At 55.5% G+C, this 20,605-nt stretch overlaps 1 protein-coding gene, 1 long non-coding RNA gene and 1 other non-coding gene across 4 annotated transcripts in view; 2 read left to right on the top strand and 1 right to left on the bottom strand.

The window, feature by feature from the left end:
• BCAR1 (BCAR1 scaffold protein, Cas family member) overlaps positions 1–16,919 on the bottom strand; it is a 44,566-nt gene extending 27,647 nt beyond the window's left edge. Inside the window, exons 1-2 of one of the 2 annotated variants that reach the window (XM_035024761.1) lie at positions 16,632–16,919; positions 12,721–13,034 (exon numbers count right to left, since the gene is read on the bottom strand). Coding sequence is in view for 1 of the 2 variants with exons in the window: in XM_035024759.1 (XP_034880650.1) it covers positions 8,536–8,547 (12 nt within the window). In the remaining variant the exon portion in view is untranslated. Of the gene's footprint in view, positions 1–8,535; positions 8,693–12,720; positions 13,035–16,631 lie in introns of those variants that run through there. The other variant, XM_035024759.1, reaches the window with a different exon arrangement.
• On the top strand, positions 8,854–19,345 carry LOC118023567. The gene is made up of 3 exons (XR_004682846.1): positions 8,854–9,007; positions 15,330–15,444; positions 19,324–19,345. It is a non-coding gene; the product is annotated as an uncharacterized LOC118023567 (long non-coding RNA).
• TRNAR-CCU lies at positions 19,007–19,079 on the top strand. The gene has a single exon. It is a non-coding gene; the product is annotated as a tRNA-Arg (tRNA).
• Positions 19,346–20,605: the final 1,260 nt, after the last annotated feature.

Below are 20,605 nucleotides of genomic sequence, written 5' to 3'. Positions count from 1 at the left end.
CTGGCCTCCCAGATCCAGGCCTGGCTCCCAGCAATTGCAATGTTCCCCCCGCCCCCCAGCTCCCTCCCCTACCTGCTCTGGCTCTTTCAAGGACTGGGAACTGGAAGGAACTGAATACTCTTCTAATTCTTTTCTTGTTGCTTTTCTAATTGGAAAATTAAAGAGCAGCTGAGGCACCTCGAGGTGCCGGCTTCGGAGAGGAGCAGAGCCCCAGGCTGGCTCACAGCAGGCCCCAGGCTGGAGCTGGTGAACGTGGCTGGGCCCTGGAGCACTTCCCAGAGGCTCTCTGCCACACCCCAGGGCGCTGACTCCGGGTGGCCCCAGTCCCCTTTCTCCTCTGCACCCCTTCATACCCATCTCCCTCAGAGACTACCTCTCCCGATGGGATCCCCTTGGGTGCTGGCAGGTGGGTGGAAGCTTGGACCAACAACCAGGCCCCCCATGTGTGTAAGGAGAAGGTTAGGGCCTAGGTGCACTTGCCCTCTCTGCTAGTGAACACCTCTCCCTGCATCCTCACCACCCCACCTCCCCAACACTACCCAGGGGAGGAATGCAGAAGAGGCTGCAGAAGAAATGGGGGCAGGCGGAGAGAGGAGCAAGGTCCTGGCTGGGGGTGGGGGATGAAGACATGTCCCTGTCCCCAGAGAAAAAGCTTAGCTGCTGGTGGCTGCCCAGCCCTGGCTGACAGCCTGGGCCGGCAGGGACAAGGGTGCGATCAAGAAGCCACCCCAGCTAGCCATCTGCTCGCGCCTCTCCCCATAGCAACCAGCCCCAGCCTAGCAGGGCAATTGGAGGGGGATGACTTCAAATGCCATCTGCCACCCCCCCCCAAGCCTCCTTCCGCAGGGACACAGGTGCTCACACCCACAGAGACCCAGGAGGGGCAGACAACGTGGCCCGGCCACTTGGCTGGGGTAGGTGGGCAGGGAGAGGCATGAGGGGCAGTGGAGTCACAGGAGGGGACCCTGGGGCTCTGGGGGCAGCAGGGTGAGAGCACAGGAAGGAGCCGCTGCCTCCCTCTCCTTGGACAGCCCTGTTGGGGCATCCTACTCACCCTGCTCTGGCCCACAGAGGAAGGCTCCAGGGGCCGCAGGACGCCCAGAGCCCGGTCCTCACTCAGCTGGAAGCCACAGGCACAAGGGCAGAGACTGTTAATGACTCCAGCTGGCGTCACCATCCCTTTCGGAGCCTTGGCCGGTGCGCGTGCTCAGTGTAAGGACAGCAGCAGGCCCGCCCACCACCGGCCAGGAGACCGTGGCCGACAAAGGCACCCTGGTGTCAGCAGCACGCCCGTGCACCTGCCGGTCACACAGCAGCCGCACCTGGCCTGGCACTGGGGGGCAATCCCTTGGGCACTCTACTAAGCCCTCCCAACTCTCCCAGCCCCTGCTCGGGCCCCGAGCTTCCCTGAGCCCCTGAACCACAAGAGGAACAAAACCTGCTCTGACACCCTCGGGCAAAACCTCCCTGCGAAGCCCTGTTGCCCCTATCTCTAGCAGCCGAGGCTGGGGGCTGGGGGCGCTGGCCGTGTGGGGAGGGGCCGGTTACGGGGTTTCTCACTACCCACATTACAGTGTGCCAGTCATTCCTTCAGCACCTATCACCACCAGGACACAGCTGCCATGAAAACGGGTCCTGGGGGGGTGAGGGGGGCGCAGCACAAACACAGACACGGACCGTCTGTGGGGACGAGAGCTCGGGAGGAGAATGCAGCAGACCACAGGCGATGGCAGGGGCTAATTCATACAAGGTGCTGGGGTGGGGGGTCCTCTCTGAAGAGGTGGCATTTAAGCAGATGAGCGAATCTCCTACCAGGCTCATTATGTAGAAAAATAACGGTAAAGATTAGTAAAAATAGCAAAGGCTCGCCAACTCCTTCCGTGTGCAGTGCCCTGGATGCAGGGAATGGTTCTCACGCAACCTCCCCCCCCTTCCTTGAGTGGGCAGGGGGTGTCCACCAGACTGGGCTCCCCAGAGTTAAAGCGGAGCAGCCCAGAGTATCTGCCCAGGGCGGTGTCTCGGGACAAAGAGTGAGCCCAGGAATCTGTCCAGACCGGAGAGGGTGCAGCGATGGGGGCAGCATACAGGTAAGGCTCCATACTCTCCTCCCTCCTGCTCTTTAGAGGTGTCTCCCTGCCAGGACCTCTGGAATGGACTGGATAAACACAGTTGACTGCAAAACCTAAGACACTTCACCTCTCGAGCAACCTAGAAAGAGGGAACACAAACCCCAGGTACCTGGGCAGGGCTGAATAGAAGGGTGTGTGGTCACACCACTTCCTGAACAAGATGTAACTCGGGGGGACCCAGGATCTGGAAGCGCAGACAACTCTTTGGGCATGCCTCAAGGCGCACGTGCTTGGATATCGGGTCTTTTTTTTTTTTTAAAGATTTTATTTATTTATTCATGAGAGAGAGAGAGAGAGGCAGAGGCAGAGGGAGAAGCAGGCTCCCCACGGAGCAGGGAGCCCGATGCGGGACTCGATCCCAGGACCCTGGGATCATGACCTGAGCTGAAGGCAGACGCTTAACTGACTGAGCCACCCAGGCGTCCCTGGATATCGGGTCTTATAAAATACTGAAATGGACTATTATGCCAACAATGCCAGGGTTCCAGTACCTAAAAATACACAGCGTACAAAACCAGAGACAGATATCCATCAGCAAGAGAAGGGCTAAGTACATAATTTCATATTCATAAATAGAACACTACTCAACATGGCAGAGGAAAAAGAACTCTTGATACACACTGAACGGATGAAAGTCTCAAAACTGTTACGCTGAATGAAAGAAGCCAGGCCTCAAAGAGCACATCGCTATATGCTTCCACTTACAGTAAGCTCAAGAACAGAGGCTGCATCAGTGCAGCATCCGACTCTTGGTTTGGGTCTCAAGTCATGAGGTCAGCGTCATGCGGCCCAGCCCCGCTGGGCTCTGCTCAGCTAAGGGTCTGCTTGGGATTCTCTCTCCCTCTGCCCGTCCCCCAACATGCTCGTGCTAGTGTGTTCTAAGATAAATAAACTAAGCCACAATGCAAGAAATCAGAATGCTGGCCACCTTACAGAGGGTTGGAGACAGGTGACTGCAAAAGGGACACTTTCAAACTTTCTGAGATGATGGAGATGTATCTTGATTTGATTGATGGTGACATGGGGTCTGCATTAGTCAAAACTCATCTAACATCTGTCCATTTCAATAGATGTAAAATTCCTTAATAAAAAGAGTCTCACTGGTAAAAATAAAACAAAGCATAGAGGAAAAAATACATGGAATTAAGAATACAAAAATAGGTATTGCAATCCTAAACCCACCGTGTTACCCTTTTTGCCCTGGCTGTCAGGGAGCTTAAAGTTATGTATGTCTACCTTCCCCATACATTACATAGTTCTGGATCTTTTGATGATCCCAGACTATTTGTGTCTTTCACTATAATCTGCTTCAAATCCTTCTTGGAACTTGGAGGAGTTTAAATAATAAATTTAGATGACTGAAAAGCCCCCTCAGCCTCTAATCTTCTTTAGAGAAGGGATTAATTTTAGAGCTGCAACTTGTGACCATCAATCTGGCCAGAGCAGGCATCCAACACCACCTCTACCACAGTTCCCAACCTGTCCCCAGCCATTTTTCTTTTCTTGAAGAGAGGGAGAAAATGGCCTGGCAAACAGTGACTAAGAGTAAACCAAAGAAACAATGGGGTTTGACCAGGATGAAATCAAAGCAGGCAGCTGTGACAAAGCCCAAGTCAAAGGCTGGGGAGGTGAAGGTGACCCAGTGGTGAAAGTGACCCACTGACATGGGGGGGTGGGGGAAGAGGGGCAGGATCCCAGGCACCCCTGACCTAGGGAACACAGCCTCATGCCTGGAGGTGGGAAGTGGGGGCTCAGTGGGTGCTGCCTTTGTGGCCCACTTGCCTCACTCACGGGCTTGAGCACCCCCTAAAAGTGCCTCCTTCTTGTAGACGGGCTATTCCCTTACTGAGCAGGCTGCTGCAGATCATACCTGAGGACAGACTGCAGGGCCCCAGGGTTCCACTGCCTGCAATTCTGTACCCACTCCTGGGGGCACTCAGTGCAGGGCATGTCCACCTGGCCTGGAGCACGGTGGGCCAGCTGGTGGCCCTAATGGAGGCCACTGTATGTCGGTGGGGTGAGGACAAGTACCTGCCCATCCAAAGCTCAAGAGGCAGGGGTCCTGTTGGCAAGGTGGGGCAGGCGAGGGTCTAGGGTCATCCTATGCTAAGGCCTTAGCGGGAAACACACTAACCATCAAGAAAGGGCCACTGGGGGAAGATTGGGCAGGCCACGGAGAGCTGATCACCCCGCCCCAAGTCAGGAGTGGGTCTCGGCCACTGCACCAGCCAGTGCTGCAGGATAAAGATCATAACCTCAACCAAAGGAGCTGCTATGACTTATTAGCCTCTTACTAAGAGCATTCTGCAACCCTTGCCAAGTTCTCACAAAACTCCACGAGTTAGTGCTGTTAACCTCCCTGTAATACAGATGGGGAGACAGGCTCAGAGAGATTCAGTAACAGCTCAAGGTGTAGACTAGCCAGCATGATTCATTCTAGAGCCCTTGCTCTCAACTCACCAAAAGTCCTCCCCATCCTGAAGCAGCCTCTCTGGGAAGCCCCACTCAGCCTCCAACCAGGCTTCCAGGACAGCAGCTGAGATGCCAGGCTCTCTGCATGGGGACCCGGCTGTCTGTCCGCGGGGGTTCCTCTGCACTCCCCGTGCCACATGCTCAGCAGGCAGCCTGGGCAAGCTAGGGCAATGAGGCAGACAGGAGCCAAGCAGGCCTGAGACCTACCCCGAGGAAGCCTGCGGCCTGGTGAGGGAGCCTGACAGCAACCAAATAACCCCAGCAATAAACACACAATCACAGATGCGAGCCCCCGAGGGCTGTGCAGAATGGTGCCCTCTGCCTGAGCACTTGAAGGTGAGCACGGGTGAGCAGGAGTGACCTGGTGAGCAAGGCAGTGGCCGGAGATCACTTCCTGCAGAGGGAGGGCCAGGCAGAGCCAAGGCCAGGTGGGAGGAGGGGCAAGCCAGGTGCTTTGGAGCCCGAGCAGAGGACTTTGGACTAGGACCTTGCCTCTCCCCACTGTCTTCTTCTGAGCCCGTTACATCGGGCCTCAGCCGTCCACAGCCTGGAGCGGTGAGCCCAGCAGTGAGCCCAGGGCCTAGAGCCTCCTGGCTTCCTGGCCAGCTGTCCCATCACAGCGCCGACTGGCATAGAACCAGCCACCCCTGGTTCCTGGGATCGCTGGTGGAGGTGCAACCAGGTGCCACACCTGGTCCACTGATCTCCACCAACCACGGCTGGGGCCTCACGGGGCTAGACCCACCCTGCCGCAGAGCCGGCGCAAGCTGCCTGGCCTCTCCGAGTCCCAGCTGCCTTATCTCCCCAGGGTACCGAAGGGGTTACACAAACTCATACTTGAAAAGCCACAAGCAGAGGGTCAGGCTCTCAGCAGCCTTGGCCTCTGTGGACAGCTCAACAGGCTGCAGCCCCCACAATTAGAGAGGCCATGCAGGATGACGCTCACTTTCCGGCTCTGCATCCTGCCAGACCGGGCTCCCGCCCCGACTTCGTCTCTCAGTGGCCATGCAACCTGGCAAGACACAGGTCCTCCGCGAGCCTGTGAAGCCCAGAGCCCAGCTCCTAGCACACACATCAGCGCCTTCACTCCTTGAAAGGACCCACCGTCAATCAGTAAAGGAGCAGAGGAAAAGATAGTAATAATTTTAAAAAGGAAAATAAAAAATTAATTAAATTAAAATGAATAAATAAAAAGGAGCAGAGAGGCTAGCAGGGTAGGGTCCATTTCACAGACAGGAAATGAGTGGCAGGAACAGACATCAGGGGACTTCTCCACAAGCTGGAAGCTGGCCTCCTGCCTGACAGCGCATCTTGCCGCTCCTAAACATGAATCATGCCAATGCCCACCAGGGGCCTCAGGGGGGTGGCACGGCGGGTTTCCTTTCAAATGCTCCCTGCCTGACTGGAGGGAAGAGACAGGCCTGGGGTGCCAGATGGCCATGCCCAAGAAGAAGGCCAATGTCAGGGAACGGCCAGGAAGTAAATCTCCAGGTGCTATGTGAGCACCTCCCTCAGCTCAGGCAAGAAGAAGGAGCAACTGAGCAGAGCCTCGGGATGACTCTCTGGGCCCCAGAGCCCATGAGGGTCAAATACCTGAGTGAGATCAGCTAATCCCCGCAAAGGACCCCACTCTAGCTCAACCTGGCCCATCCCAACCTCTTCTCTCCCTGCCACCACCTCCCATTCCATTTGGAAGCATCTTGTAATTTCTATGGGCCAAAGTGCCTGCGTCAGCCCCATCCAGGAAAAGATTGCCCAAATGAACGGGTATGCTTAAAACCGAAACACATCCGTGAGCACCACATGGGCAGTCACCACTCTGGGTTCCAAGAGCAGGGCTTAAGGAGGCAGCTCGGCCTGGAAGCCTCCGAGGGGCCTCACCACTCACAAGCACAGGAAAGCAATTTTCAGAACATTTCACAGCAGCTCCAAAAATGAACCTCTCCTCCCAGCCCCATCAGCTCATATACTGCCCAAGGTCCCAGGAGAGAGCTGGGGTACTCTGACAGCCCAGCCACCAGGGGCAGATGGTGAGGCCTCTGTCCACCCCCAGCAGAACCCCCGAGGGCCGCGGCTGTAGGCCGGAGTGTGGGGAGTGACTTGGAGCTATAGCAGTGGAGGGGACCCACCGTGCAGACCACGGCTCCAGGTCTTTACACAGGCGTCCACAGCAGTGCCTAAGTCAGACCCACCCCCCTGCCATACCTCTCTCCTTACAGTCGGGACCACTGAGGTACAGAGCCCAGGAAGGCTGCCCAAAGTCCTGTAAGACAAGAGGTCTGGCTGCCACCCTAACTCTAGGTCCAGACCTCTGCTGTGACTGTGGACAACCACACCAAATCAAGCCCAGACCTCGCAAACTGAGACCCACCTAGCTTGTGATGTGGCCTGAGTCACATTCCCCATTCACTACTGCCCTAAAGCCCCAGGCCCTCAAGCAGGCTCAGATGGTCCACTTCCCCTCCAGCCAGGGCCCACAGGGTCAGGGCAGGTCCCTTGATGCCCTGGGCCAGAAAAGATCCAGAGCTTTGCAGGACAGCAGAGCAGGAGAGAAGACAGGCATTTTCTGTCTTCTTTCTATCTTTCTAAAGATGAGGCAGTTATGCTCTGAACCCGAACACGCAGGTGGGGGTGAGCGGTGGGGGGGGGGGTGTGGAGTTCACCTCAGCATAGTCTGGAAGCCGTACTTTTTTCATCTGTAACTCTGCATTACCGCTCTGGAGGCGGCAGGAGCTGAGGTCTCTGATTCCATAATAACAACGCTCTGCACTTAACACAGCACCTTCTGTAATCTCCACACACTCCACGGTGGTTCATTAAGAGACCATTGCTCTGCCAGGAAGCCCCCACTGTCTGCTTCACCCTAAGAATGGGGCTAGGAGTGAGGCGCAGTCCCAGGAAGGCGGTCAGGTGGGCAGGCACTCCGGCCCACTGCCCCTTCCTGTCAGAGGGAAAAGACCCTAAGTCAGCAGAGAAACAATGGCTGAAAGCCACAGATGGCCCAGCCTTCGATGGCGCCCCTTCCGGGTAGGACGCAGGATGTGGGCACCTACCTCAGTCTGTCCATCTGTAAAGAGGGCTGGGGCCTGCACCTGAGGCCTGGTGACTGGGGGTGGCCAGGATCACCTGCCACCCTTAGGAGGCGCCCCGATGCCTCCAGATGCAGGCCTAAGTGTGGAGCCATGATGGCCTGGGAGCTGGCCAAGCCTGCCTGGCTGGGCCAGGAGAAGGGGGTGACAGGCGAGAAGAGAAGCCCCCATGGCTAGGAGGGAGGAAAGGGCCGGTCCGGCACCCAGAGGAAAACTTCCCGGGAAAGTGAGCGCATCAGCCTTCCTGGGGCTTGGCACAGATCCGCACTCCGCCAGGCCGTCCTGGGGGTGGGCTGTCCCAGGAGAGACACACCCCCGGCCCCAGGCCTGGCCATCGCGGGGACGTCCCTGGAGCACAACGGGGCAGATACCCCAGGTGGTTTCCTGGGGGCAGCACAGACCTACCCCCTTCACCCGGCCCAGCCATACTGGAGGGGGCCTCCCGGCGAGCGACACAGACCTCTCCCCACTAGGCCTGGCCATCCCGGTGGGGGGAGGGGGTTCCGCGGGACAGCACGGACTCTGGCCTGGCCCGGCCGTCCCAGGGGTTTCCCGGGGCCAACAAAGGCCCCTGCCAAGCCTCCCGTCCTAGGGGGGTCCCGGAGGGGACAGCACGGAACCCAGGCCGAGCCGGCTCCTGTGAGAGGGTGCACAGAAAGGCAGGGGCAGAGAAGCCGCCCCCACGCTAACCCCCATTCATGCCCAGCCCGGGAAGGCCCAGGTGGGGTGACCTCCGCCCCCAGCCCGGAGCCCCCCACGGCATTAGGCCTGCAGCGGGCGGCGCGAGGTCTCAGGCCCGGCCGGGGGCGGCAGACCCGGGGTCCCGGCCGGCGGGCGGTACTCACCGGCACGGACATCTTGGCCTTCGCTCCCGGGCCCCGGGCGGGCAGCGGCGCCGGCAGGCTGGGGGCTCCGGTCCGCCGCGCCGCTCAGAGCCCCCCGCGCGGGGTCCCGGCGCTCTCGGGGTTCCCCGCCGGCTCCTGCGCGCTCCCGGCGGCCGGACTGTCCGGCGGCTCCAGCCCGCGCCGCGCATGCGCCGCGCCGCCCCTCCCCCTCCCGTCTCCTCCCCGGGGGCTGCGTTAAAGGCGAGGACCCCGGACCACGGCATTTTTCTGTCGGCCCAACGCGGCGAGGAGGCTCGGTCTCCACCCTTTACCCAACCTTCAAGGGCCACCTCGAGTCGCACCATCTCCTGTTCTCCCACCGGGTTCTGGAGACCAGAGCCCCCACCCCCCACGTTGCCCAAGCCCACGATGCTGGGCGCCTGCCCTGTGGTCTGGCGGGGCTCCCAGTCCCTGTGTCTGAAGGCGATTGCAGGTCAGTCTCGCAGGGCTCCTAGAAACCCTCCCCGCTCCTCCCGCTGAAAGCCCAGAGACCCGGGCACCCCCACGCTACGCTGCCCAGACCTCCTCCGCCCGCTCTGCCCTCCCCCGCGGCCCCTCCCTCGGTGGTGGGGAGCTTCCGACTGCCTGGGAACAGCCTAGCGCATTGTCGGGTCATCCGACAAATAGAGCTGACAGAGAGAGCTGGACTGGCTTTTAGGGAGGATCCTGCCTCCCTGTAACCCCCACTCAAGGGCCACCCACAGCCAGGCCACCCAGAGCCAAGGGCCAGCCCTTAGACGCTGGAAGACGGGCCTTCGCGGCCCCAGCCTTTCTTCCCCAAGGTTAAACATCCCCAATTTCTTCAGCTGTTCCACATCTGCCATGGTGTCCACAGATAGCGGGCCCATACCTGTGCGCCCTAATTTCCCACCCCCTGCCAGGTGGGCCTTGCTCTTCTCTTGTTACATTTAATAAACTGAGGCTCTGAAATCCCTCAGCAACCAGAAGGCAGAACCAGGAGTCTGACCACTCTGGTCTGCCACTCATCATATACAGCCTGTCCCTCTTCCCTCTGTTTCCCAGAGAAAGGGCTGCTACCACCCAGTAAGGATGAGTGAGCACCTAGACCAAGGTTCCGGGGCTGGGTCAGTCCAGGGAGATCAGCACCACTGCCCCCCCCCCTCCCCCACCCCTCCATGGAGGAAAGGTAGAGCTGGCTCCATGAAGCTGGCTGGCAGCAAATGTGGTTCATGGCAGGACCTGGGGGACAGAGCTCCAGCCCTCTAAGACATCTGTAGGGGCAAGCGCCCAGGGCTACAGGTTCTTTCATCCGCCAGGTGTGCAGTGCCAGGAGTCCTAAGGTCATTGAACAGAGGGGAGGAAGTATGGGTGAGGTGAGCTTTCTCGGAGACTTAGATCCGGCCCCAGCTCCCCAGGCCTCAAAACCCCCCGTTGGCAGGTCATCCACTGGGGTTTAGGAGGCTTTCCAGCCTTCTTCCCCGAGAGGTGGGGCTGCCTTGGTCTTTCTCTAGGATGCTCCTGGGGAGAGTCCTAACAGTGGTCCCCAGCAATGAGAGGGGTACTAGATGTGCAAGAAGGGGGGGTGGGGAATTGAGGCCTGCTATGAGGCCCAAGTCCCAATTCTAGGACTGATGAGCTGGGGTCCTTTCCTGTTCCACCTAAGCAGTGTTGCCCGCCCCCTTGAATGGGCATTGTCAGTTATGCACCTCAGTTTCCCCAGCCCCAGTGCTCGGTAAGGCATTGTTGGAGGGAGCAGGCAGGGCCCCAGCAAACAGAGGGGGTCTGGGCCGACAGCTGCCACCTCCTCAAAGAGCGCTCTGTGTGTGTGTCTGGCAGGCAGCCCTGCCCGTGCCCACCCGCCCTCGTCCAGCCGGCACTGGGGCTCCCGAGCTGGGGGCAGCAGCTCAGCCTGGCGCCTGGGCTCCCAGCCACATGCGCATGCTGTCTCAGAGGCCCCCACGGCCACCCTGGCCCCTCCCTCACTGAGTCCGGGCTCCTCCTCCTCCCTTCTCTCCTTTGGCTGGATTCTTTTCGCCCACTGTTTCTGTGTCCTCTCGCATCAGCCCCTTCTCTAGGTGCCCAGGCCAGAACGGGGCTAGCAGTGGGAAAAGACCCCCTCCACACCCCTGGGTATAGGGAAATGGAAACCCAGGGGAGGGGTGCAGCTGGGGTCATGACCTCCAAACTATCTAGTCCTTGCCTCCATCTGGTCCCCAACAATGGCTTCCAGCTGCTTATTCGGGGAGGGTGTCTCTAACCCATTCCTTAGCACAGGAAAAGGGATCCCTGGCCAGAGCCTCACTTACTCCAAGGCAGGGACCCAGCACCTTGGGTAGGGTGTTGTACCCCACCCCCACAACTGCATCTTCCATTCCCCAGCAGGCAAATGATCCCAGGATGACTCAGTCCCACAGAGGACAGGCTCTGGGGGCCTCACAACTAGTAATTCACACGAGAAGCAACAGCTGGGTTGCCTGAGCAGTTGCCAGCACCCCGAGAAGATCCTTGAGGGCCGACCAGGGCCCTAGGGAGACAATGGTTATTGCTGTTCCTGGCACTGGGAGGGAAGGGAATTTGCACGTGGCCACAGAGTAATTCGGGACAGAGACAAGCTTCATACTCAGGTCTCTGGACACCCAGGCTTCTGTCCCCTGGACCTTGCCATGTCTAGAAGGCAGAGAGGCCTGGGAGGTGGCTCCTTCTCCCCACCCCCACCCAGGGTAACCAGGGACCTCTCTAACAGAGGGACTCCTGGCCCAGGAGCACACAGTGAGCCTTTCAGGGCACCTGAGGGCACCGTGGGATAATCCTACGGTGACAAATGCATTGATGACAAATGACAATGACAAAAGCACTGTGCTTTTGTCACCACTGAGGAACTAACATTGGTAACATCCTCATTAGCTAATGTTCACACTCTGTTCAGACTGCCTGAGTTTTCCCCCACTGTCCTTGTCCTTTTCCTGTTCCAAGATCCCATAGACAATCCCACATTACATTTAGCTGTCATGTCTCCTTAGGCTCTGCTGAGCTGTGGCCATTTCTCAGACTTTCCTTGCTTTTGATGACCTTGACAGTTTTGATGAGTATTGGTCAGGGATTTTGTGGAATGTCCCTCAACTGGGATTTGCCTAGTGTTTTTCTCATGGTTAGACTGGGGTTATGGATTTTTGGGACGACCTCAGAGGTAAAATGTCATTCTCACCACATATCAAGGATAGATACTGTCAACGGGACAACTTATCACTATTATGTTGACCTTGATCACGTGGCTGACACAGTGTCTGTCAGGTTTTCTATTCTGTACTCTTTGGAAGGAATGAGGATTTATGCTCCATTTCCTGAGGGCAGAATATCTACATAAAAACATTTGGAATTCTTCTGTGGGAAATTCCTCTCTTCTTCATTTATTTATTCATTTATTTATGTCAGTATGAACTCGTGGATATTAATTTTATACCTTGGATTATAATCCAATACTACTTTATTTTCTTGCATGTACTGACCTTGCTTTGGCGATAGGGAGTTCTTTCAGTTGGTGCATCAGATTTTTCAAGAGAGTCTAGAAATCCAGATGTTTTTATAAAATCGCTGGCTTTTGAAACGTTGACTGAGTGAGCCAAACAAAATGCTTCCGCAGGCCAACCCCAGGCAGCTCTTGGCTCCAGAATTAGATTACCTGGTTTGAGTCCTGCTCTGCTGCTTGCATCTGGATCATTTTGTGCATATGCATGAGTTAATCTGTCTGGGGCTCTGTTTCCTCATCTGTGAAATGGGAGGATAATACTTCCTGGGTGGTTGAGAGGATTCTGTTGAATGACTCTGGGAAAGTTTGGGGCACTGGACCTGGCAAGAACCCTTGCTTTGTAAACAGCAGGGACCATCATGGCCACACGCATGAGCCAGGCACTTAGGTTAAGCAGCTTCCTACAGAGAGCAAGATCTGAGCTTGTTTGAAGGAGACCTTTTAGGGTTGGGGGTGGCCAGTGGGACCCTGTGAACTCTGGAGTGGATGAGACCAGGAACTACCACCCCAAGGCTGGTGTTGAGTTCCACTACTCTGTAGTAACACCCCATTGACAGGTGGGGGAGTACCCAGACTAGAGGTCCTTTCTTACTCTAAAGTGTGAATGACTACCTCTCCCAGGGACGGCAAGTCAGCCTGGCACAGAAAGAGACGCTCACCTTAGTGAAGTGGATGGGGAACCCACTGGCCCACCAGGCGAGACCTTGGGGTTCTGTCTTGGCATCACTTCAGACTTATCCTGTGACCTTAAGCAAGTCCAGGTTCCAGGATCCTTGAGGGTAATTCCACAGTCTCCTTGAGGGTGGGCCCTAGGGGCTAGGGCAGGGCACTTCCTTGTCTCTCCCCCATTCACAGAACCTTCGGTATGCTCTGCCTGAGAAGCACCTGGTTAGGAGAGGGGGTGATGTGCAGGTCATCAGGTGACTGGCTACAGAGGGAGACCATCGTGCCCTAGACAAGGTGGCTTCAGGACCTGGTGGCAGGAGGGAGACAGATGTATTAGTTTCTTACTGACGCTGGAACAAATTCCTACACACTTAGTGGCTTACAACAATACGAACTTTTTTTTTTTTTTTAAGATTTTATTTATTCATTTGAGACACGGTGATACAGAGAGAGAGCAAGCATGAGCGGGGGGGAGGCAGAGGGAGAGGGAGAAGCAGGCTCCCCACTAAGCCAGGAGCCCGACGTGGGGCTCAATCCCAGGACCCTGGAATCATTACCTGAGCCGAAGGCAGACGCTTAACCACCTGAGCCACCCAGGCGCCCCAACAATACGAACTTCTTATCCTACAATTCTGGAGGCTGAAAGTCCAAAACTGGCTGGCAGGGCTACCTTCCTTCTGGAGGCTCTAGGGGAGGACAGGTTCCCTTGCCTTTTTCAGCTTCTAGAGACCGCCTGCATCCCTTGGCTTGGGGCCCCGCATCACTCTGACCTCTGCTTCCATCCTCCCATCCTCTCTGGCTCTGGCCCTCCCGACTCCCTCTTAAAAGAACCTGGTGACTATCGTGGGTCCATTCAGGTAATCCAGGACAACCTCTCCATCTCCAGATCCTTAATTTAATCAGAGCTGCAGAACCTCTTTTGCCTTGTAATGTAACCTAATCATAGATTCCGGGGGTTCAGATGTGTATGGGAGGACCCCTGGCCCTGCAGACTGCTCCCCATCTGGGCCCTAAGGCCTGAATCCTGGCGATGGCTGAGTTTGGCCAGGGCAGAAATCCTCTTACTCAGCTCAAGTGGCATCTCTTGCTGTTCATGGGAATAGCTATAAATGACCTATTGCTCCCGCATACCATCTGGCAAGACAAGGCAAAAAACCCCAACAGGCAGGGACCCCTTGACCCCAAAATTCCAGGAATTTATCTTTAAAAATGCACTCATGAGTAGCCAAAGATATACATGGAAAGGCTATCACTTGCAGCTCTCCTTATTAACATGGGAACGACTTACATATTCAATAACGGGCTCCATTTAAATCGTGGAATATTTACATGATAGAATCCCATCCTGGGTGTCACCACCAATGATAGAGAGTGACATGGGAATACATTTATAATATGCTGTTAACGGAAGAAAAATAGGCTTCCTGAATAAGTATGGTCAGATCCTATTTTCATAAAAATTCACATATTTATATTTATGTCATATATTTGCGTTGGGAAAAAATGTGGAAGGGTAGATAGCACAGTATCAGCCGTGGCTATCTTGGGGTGGGAGTGAGATTTTGTTCACCATGTGTAATATTTAGAGATGGCCTACTGGGAGGTTGATTAATAAGTAGGGTTTTATCTGTCTTCATGGATTGGGATTTCACAGGAGACTGTTTTTGGAGGAGGGAATGGGGTTTCGGTGTAATTAAAATTATTTTCTCTATTTTCCAGTGTTTTTTCAAATGAACATCATTACTTGGGCATTTTTTTTTTAACAGTATACACTTTTTTAAATGGTGGTAAAACATACATAACAGGAAATTCATCGTTTTAACTGTGTTTTTTTTTTTAAGTTTATTTATTTAAGTAATCTCTACACCCAATGTCGTGCTCGAACTCACGACCCTGAGATCAAGAGTCACACACTCTTCCGACTGAGCCAGACGGGTGCCCCCATTTTATCTTTTTTTTTTTTAAAGATTTTATTTATTTATTTGACAGAGAGAGACACAGAGAGAGAGGGAACACAAGCAGGGGGAGTGGGAGAGGGAGAAGCAGGCTTCCCGCTGAGCAGGGAGCCCAACACGGTTTCGAGCCCAGGACCCTGGGATCATGACCTGAGCCAAAGGCAGACGCTTAACGACTGAGCCACCGAGGCACCCCCCATTTTAACTATTTTTAAGTGTACAATTCAGCGACATGAAGTTCATGCACAGTGTTGTATAATCATCATTATTATCCATCTCTAGAACTTTCTCATCATCCCAAACAGAAACATCCCAGGGACGCCAGGGTGGCTCAGTCGGTTAAGCATCTGCCTTCGGTTCACATCGTGATCCCAGGGTCCTGGGATTGAGTCCCACATCGGGCTCCTTGCTCAGAAGGGAGCCTGCTTCTCCCTCTGCCTGCAGCTTCCCCTGCTTGTGAGCTCTCTCTCCCTCTCTCTGATAAATAAAATAAAAATTAAAAAAAAAAATCCCAAGCAAAATGTCTCCATTAAACCGTAACTCCCCTTCTCCTCCTTCCCCAGCCCCTAGCAACCACCATTCTACCTTCTGTCTCTAAGAGTTTGCCTGTTCTTGGCTAACTTCTTTTTTCTTTTTTTTAATAACAGTTTATGAGGGAAACATGCAATTGCCAAGTCCTAGGAAATGCAAGCCACCGTGGATGGGTTCCTACAGACACTCTGGGGCCTGACACCCAGGAGATGCAAGCAAGCAGCCATCAGAGTAAGGCCCTGTGGCCAGTCCCACGCAAATCCTGCCGCCCGGTCGCTGCCCCCCGCCCCGCCCCACCCCCAGCAGGCAGGAGGCAGAGGGGAAGGGACTTGCCAAGAGCTCCCAGAACAGGACAGCTGAGCTGGGCAGAACTCCAGCTCCCACCTCGGCTGGCTCCGAGGGCCCTGGCCGCCAGCCTCCTGGTCTTCTAGGATGTTTGTAAACACCCAGAGACCAGAGCCTCTTCCAGGAACAGGCCTGCGTTCTCAGTGACTGTGACAAGTGGAATTTCACTGTCCACTGGAAACAATCCCCAGGGCGTTGTGTTTCTGAATCCGAGGATGAAGCCACCCGCCTGAATAGTATACATTCTCTAAATTAGTAAAGAGCCCGAAAGAGCTGTTGTCACACTGAGGTCACCACTGCGAGTCCCCAGAGCAGCGGTCCGGTTCTCAGCGAGGCAGGGAGGCCGGGCCCCCAGCCCCCCAGGGGCGCTGGGAAAGTCTCCCTGCTCCCGGGGACTGAGACTGACCCTTGTGGAAACAGGAAGGGACTCACGGTAGGGAGTGAGATCTGCACTTTGGCAAGAACCCGGCCTCCCTGTCACCTTTGGCCTCCAGGGGCAGGGCAGGGCAGGGCCTGGGTTCTGGTCCTGCCTTGTGAACTTCAGCATGGTGTTTCTACTCTAAGCACGTTTTCATCCCCTCTCTCAAATGAGGCTTTAGTAAAGCAGCAAAGCGGCCCCCAGCTCCAGGGAGCCCCCTCCCTATTTCATTCTATGTGAAAGCCGCCCCCACCCCCACCGCCGAGAATTGAGCAGTACGTAGCCCTGGCTCGCACGTCCTGGAAGGCCTGGGATCCAGGGCATGTAAGGGCTACTGGGGCCCCCAGCGCGGAAACACCCATTAAACGCTGCTGTCCGAATCGCTGACTTGTCTCTCCGCCCACCAGCCGGCCTTTCCTGGCCCGGAGCTTTCTACTTCTCCTGCTCCCCGGAGGCAGCCGCGGCCCCACCCGTCCTGATGGGGCTGAGAGAAGGGGAGGCTAATAAAGATGCTGGAGGCTGGCCCACGTTCTGGCCTCGAGGGTGACCTCTGGCAAGTTCTTTATACAAAGCCCTTGGGCTCAATGTTTGATGGGAGTAATGTCTGGCGGAAGGTTCTAGAAAGACAAGGCTGCATATCACCCAGATGACAGACCTTCCGAGTGGGATGGAGTGATGCTTGCTGAGGGGCAGCCCTCCAATGTCAGGCTAAGACCTGGAGACACAGTGAAGACCCGGATGGAGGAGTGGAAATGGGCTCTGCCCTCCTGGTCAGCCTGTGCTGGCAGAGGCTTCCTGGAGGAGGCGGTGCTCAAACAGGAGCTTGAAGGATGAGCAAGAGTTCAGGGGGCCTGTGTGGGCAGCAAAGCCGGTGCGGAGAGGGGCTCCCCTCCAGGGTCCAGCAGCCTGAGCCCCACCTGTTCCTGGGGAGAGACAAACCAAGGTTTCTAAAAGCAGACCCTCAGTGGGGAGGCCTGCATTCAAACGCCGACTCTGCCATGCTCTAATGTCCCCCACCTGGGCCAGTCGCCCCTCTTGGGACCTGAGTATCTCCTTCTGGACAATGGGGCAATTGCATAGAGGGCTCAGAGAGGGTGCTGGGGACACCTGGGTCCACCCATTTGGGGGGTCTACTTCTGTTCCCTTAGAAGGCTGCGTCTTCCTCCGTCGTTCAACCATGTCTCCATCTCTCGGGGTATTGTAAGGCATCAGACCGACTCCTGCTGGGAGTCTGCATCCTGATGGAAACCCGTGGCGGGGGGTGGGGGGGTGGGGCCCTGGCTGATAGCCACCTATGCAAAAATATTGATTGTGTACCTAATCTGTGCAAGACATCATAGGGGTTGTCATTTCCTAAAAGCAGAGCCTGAGACAGGGATTCTTTGAAAGTAGCTTCTTGAGAGAAGGGGAGTGGGGCCAGAGAGAACGGGGAGGTCCAGCTTCAGCCTGGCCTCCGGGGAGCTCTGGAGTGACTCGCACCTCAGAACTGGTCCCACCTAGGGGGCGGCCCGTTAGGCTACACACTGACCACTGCCTGGCGTGGGGTGGGGAGTAATTTGGGCCAGGAGGTCCCATTCGGCCAAGGATACTTTTCCAAAGATGCAACAGCTGTGAGCAGGGAGCAGCCACCTCTCCCCGCACTTGGGGTTCTGGGCCGTTCCACAGAGGAGAATGGGTCAACCAGTCTACAGTCCTACCGGTTCTTCTGCCCTTAAGGAGCCACCAGCTATTGACTTTCCTGTCCTCACCGACCCTTGGGCATATTTGGGGAGTTGCTTGCAGAAAGGCCTGAAGAATAATAAACAGGTGGGGAGAGGATTTCCGGACAACCCTTCCTGTTGCTTTCTCCCCCTCGAATCCCGGCAGCACCCCACGCAGTGTCCCCTTCGGTGTCCCTGGACACTCCAGGGAGGGAAAGGCTCAGCCCAAACCGTGCCCTGTCAGGAAGGAGCCCTCAGGGAGAGGAAGGGGCTTCGTCAAAGCACCACAGAGTTGGGGCTAGGACCCAGGTTTTCTGATTTCTAGTTCTTGCCCTGCCGGGGAGAAAGCCCATGTAAGGAGGAGCAGAGTCTCCCTTTTGTGGCGGGGGTGGGGGGGGTGGGGGGGGTGGAGCGGGGAAAGCTCCCTTGGTGAGCCGAAGCTGGATCCCCTCTTAATCTCTGGCCTCTGGGCACGTCGCTTTAGGCTGCTGAATAACCCAGGCCCCAGCGAGACTAGGGAACAAGGACATAGCAACCCCTGGGCCGCCGGCAGCCTGAGGGAGACTCACTGCCGTGACTCAGCTTGGAGAGAGGCTGCCCGAGAGCTCTGTGCATTGTGGGGTATTGTTCTTGCTGCCAGCTTCTCAGGCTTGTGAAAGGGATGCGCCTTTGGGTTGATTTAATTTAATTTATTTGAGAGAGAGAGAGTGAGCAGGGAGAGGGGCAGAGGGAGAGGGAGAGAGAGAATCTCAAGCAGATTCCCCGTGGGGCAGGGAGCCCGACGTGGAGCTCGATCCTATGACCCTGAGATCACGACCTGAGCCAAAACCAAGAGTCAGATGCCCCAAATGACTGAGCCACTAGGTGACCCTTGGGTCGGTGTTAAATGGTTTCCTTCCAGATAATCCGTTTGTTTAGCCATCTCCAAGGAAGGAGGCTTCAGCAGCCCTGAGGCCCAGGGTAGCCTAAGCCCAGCTCATCCTGGGGGGCCTGGGGTCTTGCTGTAGTTGGCACTGAACCCGTTTGCCATCTGCAGGCACAGAAGCCCAGATGCGCTCCGCTCTCCTGCTGCCCCAGCCTCATTGGCTCCCTCTTGTCCAGGGACGCACCGAATGAGGCAGTTGCCATGGGCCAGTCTGCGAGGCTTCGTAACTGTCAAGCAAAAGTGAGGCTGCGTGAGGCAGCCAAAGTTCACAAAGAAACAATGGTGCCAGAACTGACGCTTGGGGCCTGATCCCAGGTCAAGGTCAAGGTGGTAGACCTGGAGAACACACAAAGGGGTTGAGATGAAAAAGGGGGCCGGCAAGCCATTGAAAGGAAGGGGAGAGGCACCTGGCTGGCTCAGTTGGTAGAGTGCCAGACTCCTGATCTCGGGTTTGTGGGTTCGAGCCCCATATTGGGTATAGAGATTACTTAAAAATAAAATCTTAAAAAAAAAAAAAAAGAGGGGAAGCCTTAGTTTGGGAAGATAAAGACAGAGAGGGAGTGAGATCGGAGGCCAAGCAGCTGGGAATAATAGTTTAAGGCAAATTTGGACTTGTTCATCAGACCTCAGAACCGCTGGGCAAGTGTAAAGGAAGGGTAGTGAAACCCCACCTTTTCTTTCTTTCTTTCTTTCTTTTTAATTAAAAAAAGATTTTTTTTAAGCAAGCTCTACACCGAACATGGGGCTTGAACTCATGACCCTGAGATCAAGAAGAGCACGTTCTACTGACTGAGCCAGCCAGGCACCCCTTGAAGGCACATCTCTTAACTGCACAAAACTCATCTGCCCTGAGAGGTAAGGCTAACTGGATTCAAAAACTGTTCAGAGCAACCCACAGATGAACGTGCCACGAAACTAGGTTTGTGATGAATCAGGTCCTGGGGCATATTCCTGTTGCCTTCATCAGTTCTCCAAAGAAGGAGAAGCAATAGGAGACAGGGAGTCTTCCAAGTCCCATGGTCAGCTGTCTGTGGGCTGGAGACCCTGGCGGGGAGCTGATGGTGTATGTCCGGTTCAAGTCCGGAGATCTCCCAGAACCAGGAGCACGGATGGTGGGAGAAGGATGTCTGTCTGAGCTCAAGGAGAGAGCAAATTTGCCTTTCTCCTTTTGTTCTATCCAGGCCCTCAGTGGATTGGATGATGTCCACCCACACTGCTGACAAGGATCTTTACTCAGTCTACCTATTCAAATGCAATCTCTTCCAGAAAAAAACCCTTACATGCACATTCTACCAGCTATCTTGGCATCCCTTAGCCCAGTCAAGTTGACACATAAAATTAACCATCATGCCTGTCTTGTTCAAATGCCCCTTCCAGAGACAGGGCTGGGCTGGGCTGGTACCAAAGAAGGTTCGGCACTTAGGCGTGATCTAGTCCAGTCTTCTCCAGGGATGGCCATTCTCCTCCTAGTTCCAGCCACCTCTCACCCAAAGCACTGGGCTCCATGCTCAGAGACAGGCAAGCAGGGCAACCTTGCTGAATCTTGTCTTTTCAGAGGAAGACAAGATTCACATAGAAAGAGAGGCGCACAACCACTTTGCTGGAGAGAGGGAGACCTTTCTGGGAGGTAAATGGGCATTATGTTTCAAGGCCCTGAAGATGTGTGCCTTCCCTGACATGACAACTCCACTTGTAGAAGTGATCTAGAAATAACCAGTGACGCAGATCAAGATCTAAGGACAAGGCAGTTCATCGCGGCATTATTATTATTATTACTTTTTAATTTATTTGAGAGAGAGAGAATGAGAGACAGAGAGCACAAGAGGGAAGAGGGCAGAGGGAGAAGCAGACCTCCTGCCGAGCAGGGAGCCCGATGCGGGACTCGATCCCGGGACTCCAGGATCATGACCTGAGCCGAAGGCAGTCGCTTAACCGACTGAGCCACCCAGGCGCCCCATCGCGGCATTATTTTTAATAACAGAAAGCAGGTAACCTCAGTGACCA

Source organism: Mirounga leonina, unplaced genomic scaffold, assembly GCF_011800145.1.
Source record: "Mirounga leonina isolate KUSES-001 unplaced genomic scaffold, KU_Mleo_1.0 Mir_180, whole genome shotgun sequence".
NCBI classification, from domain to species: domain Eukaryota; kingdom Metazoa; phylum Chordata; class Mammalia; order Carnivora; family Phocidae; genus Mirounga; species Mirounga leonina.
Note: the sequence above shows the minus strand (reverse complement) of the source record. Positions and strands in the feature narration are given on the sequence as shown.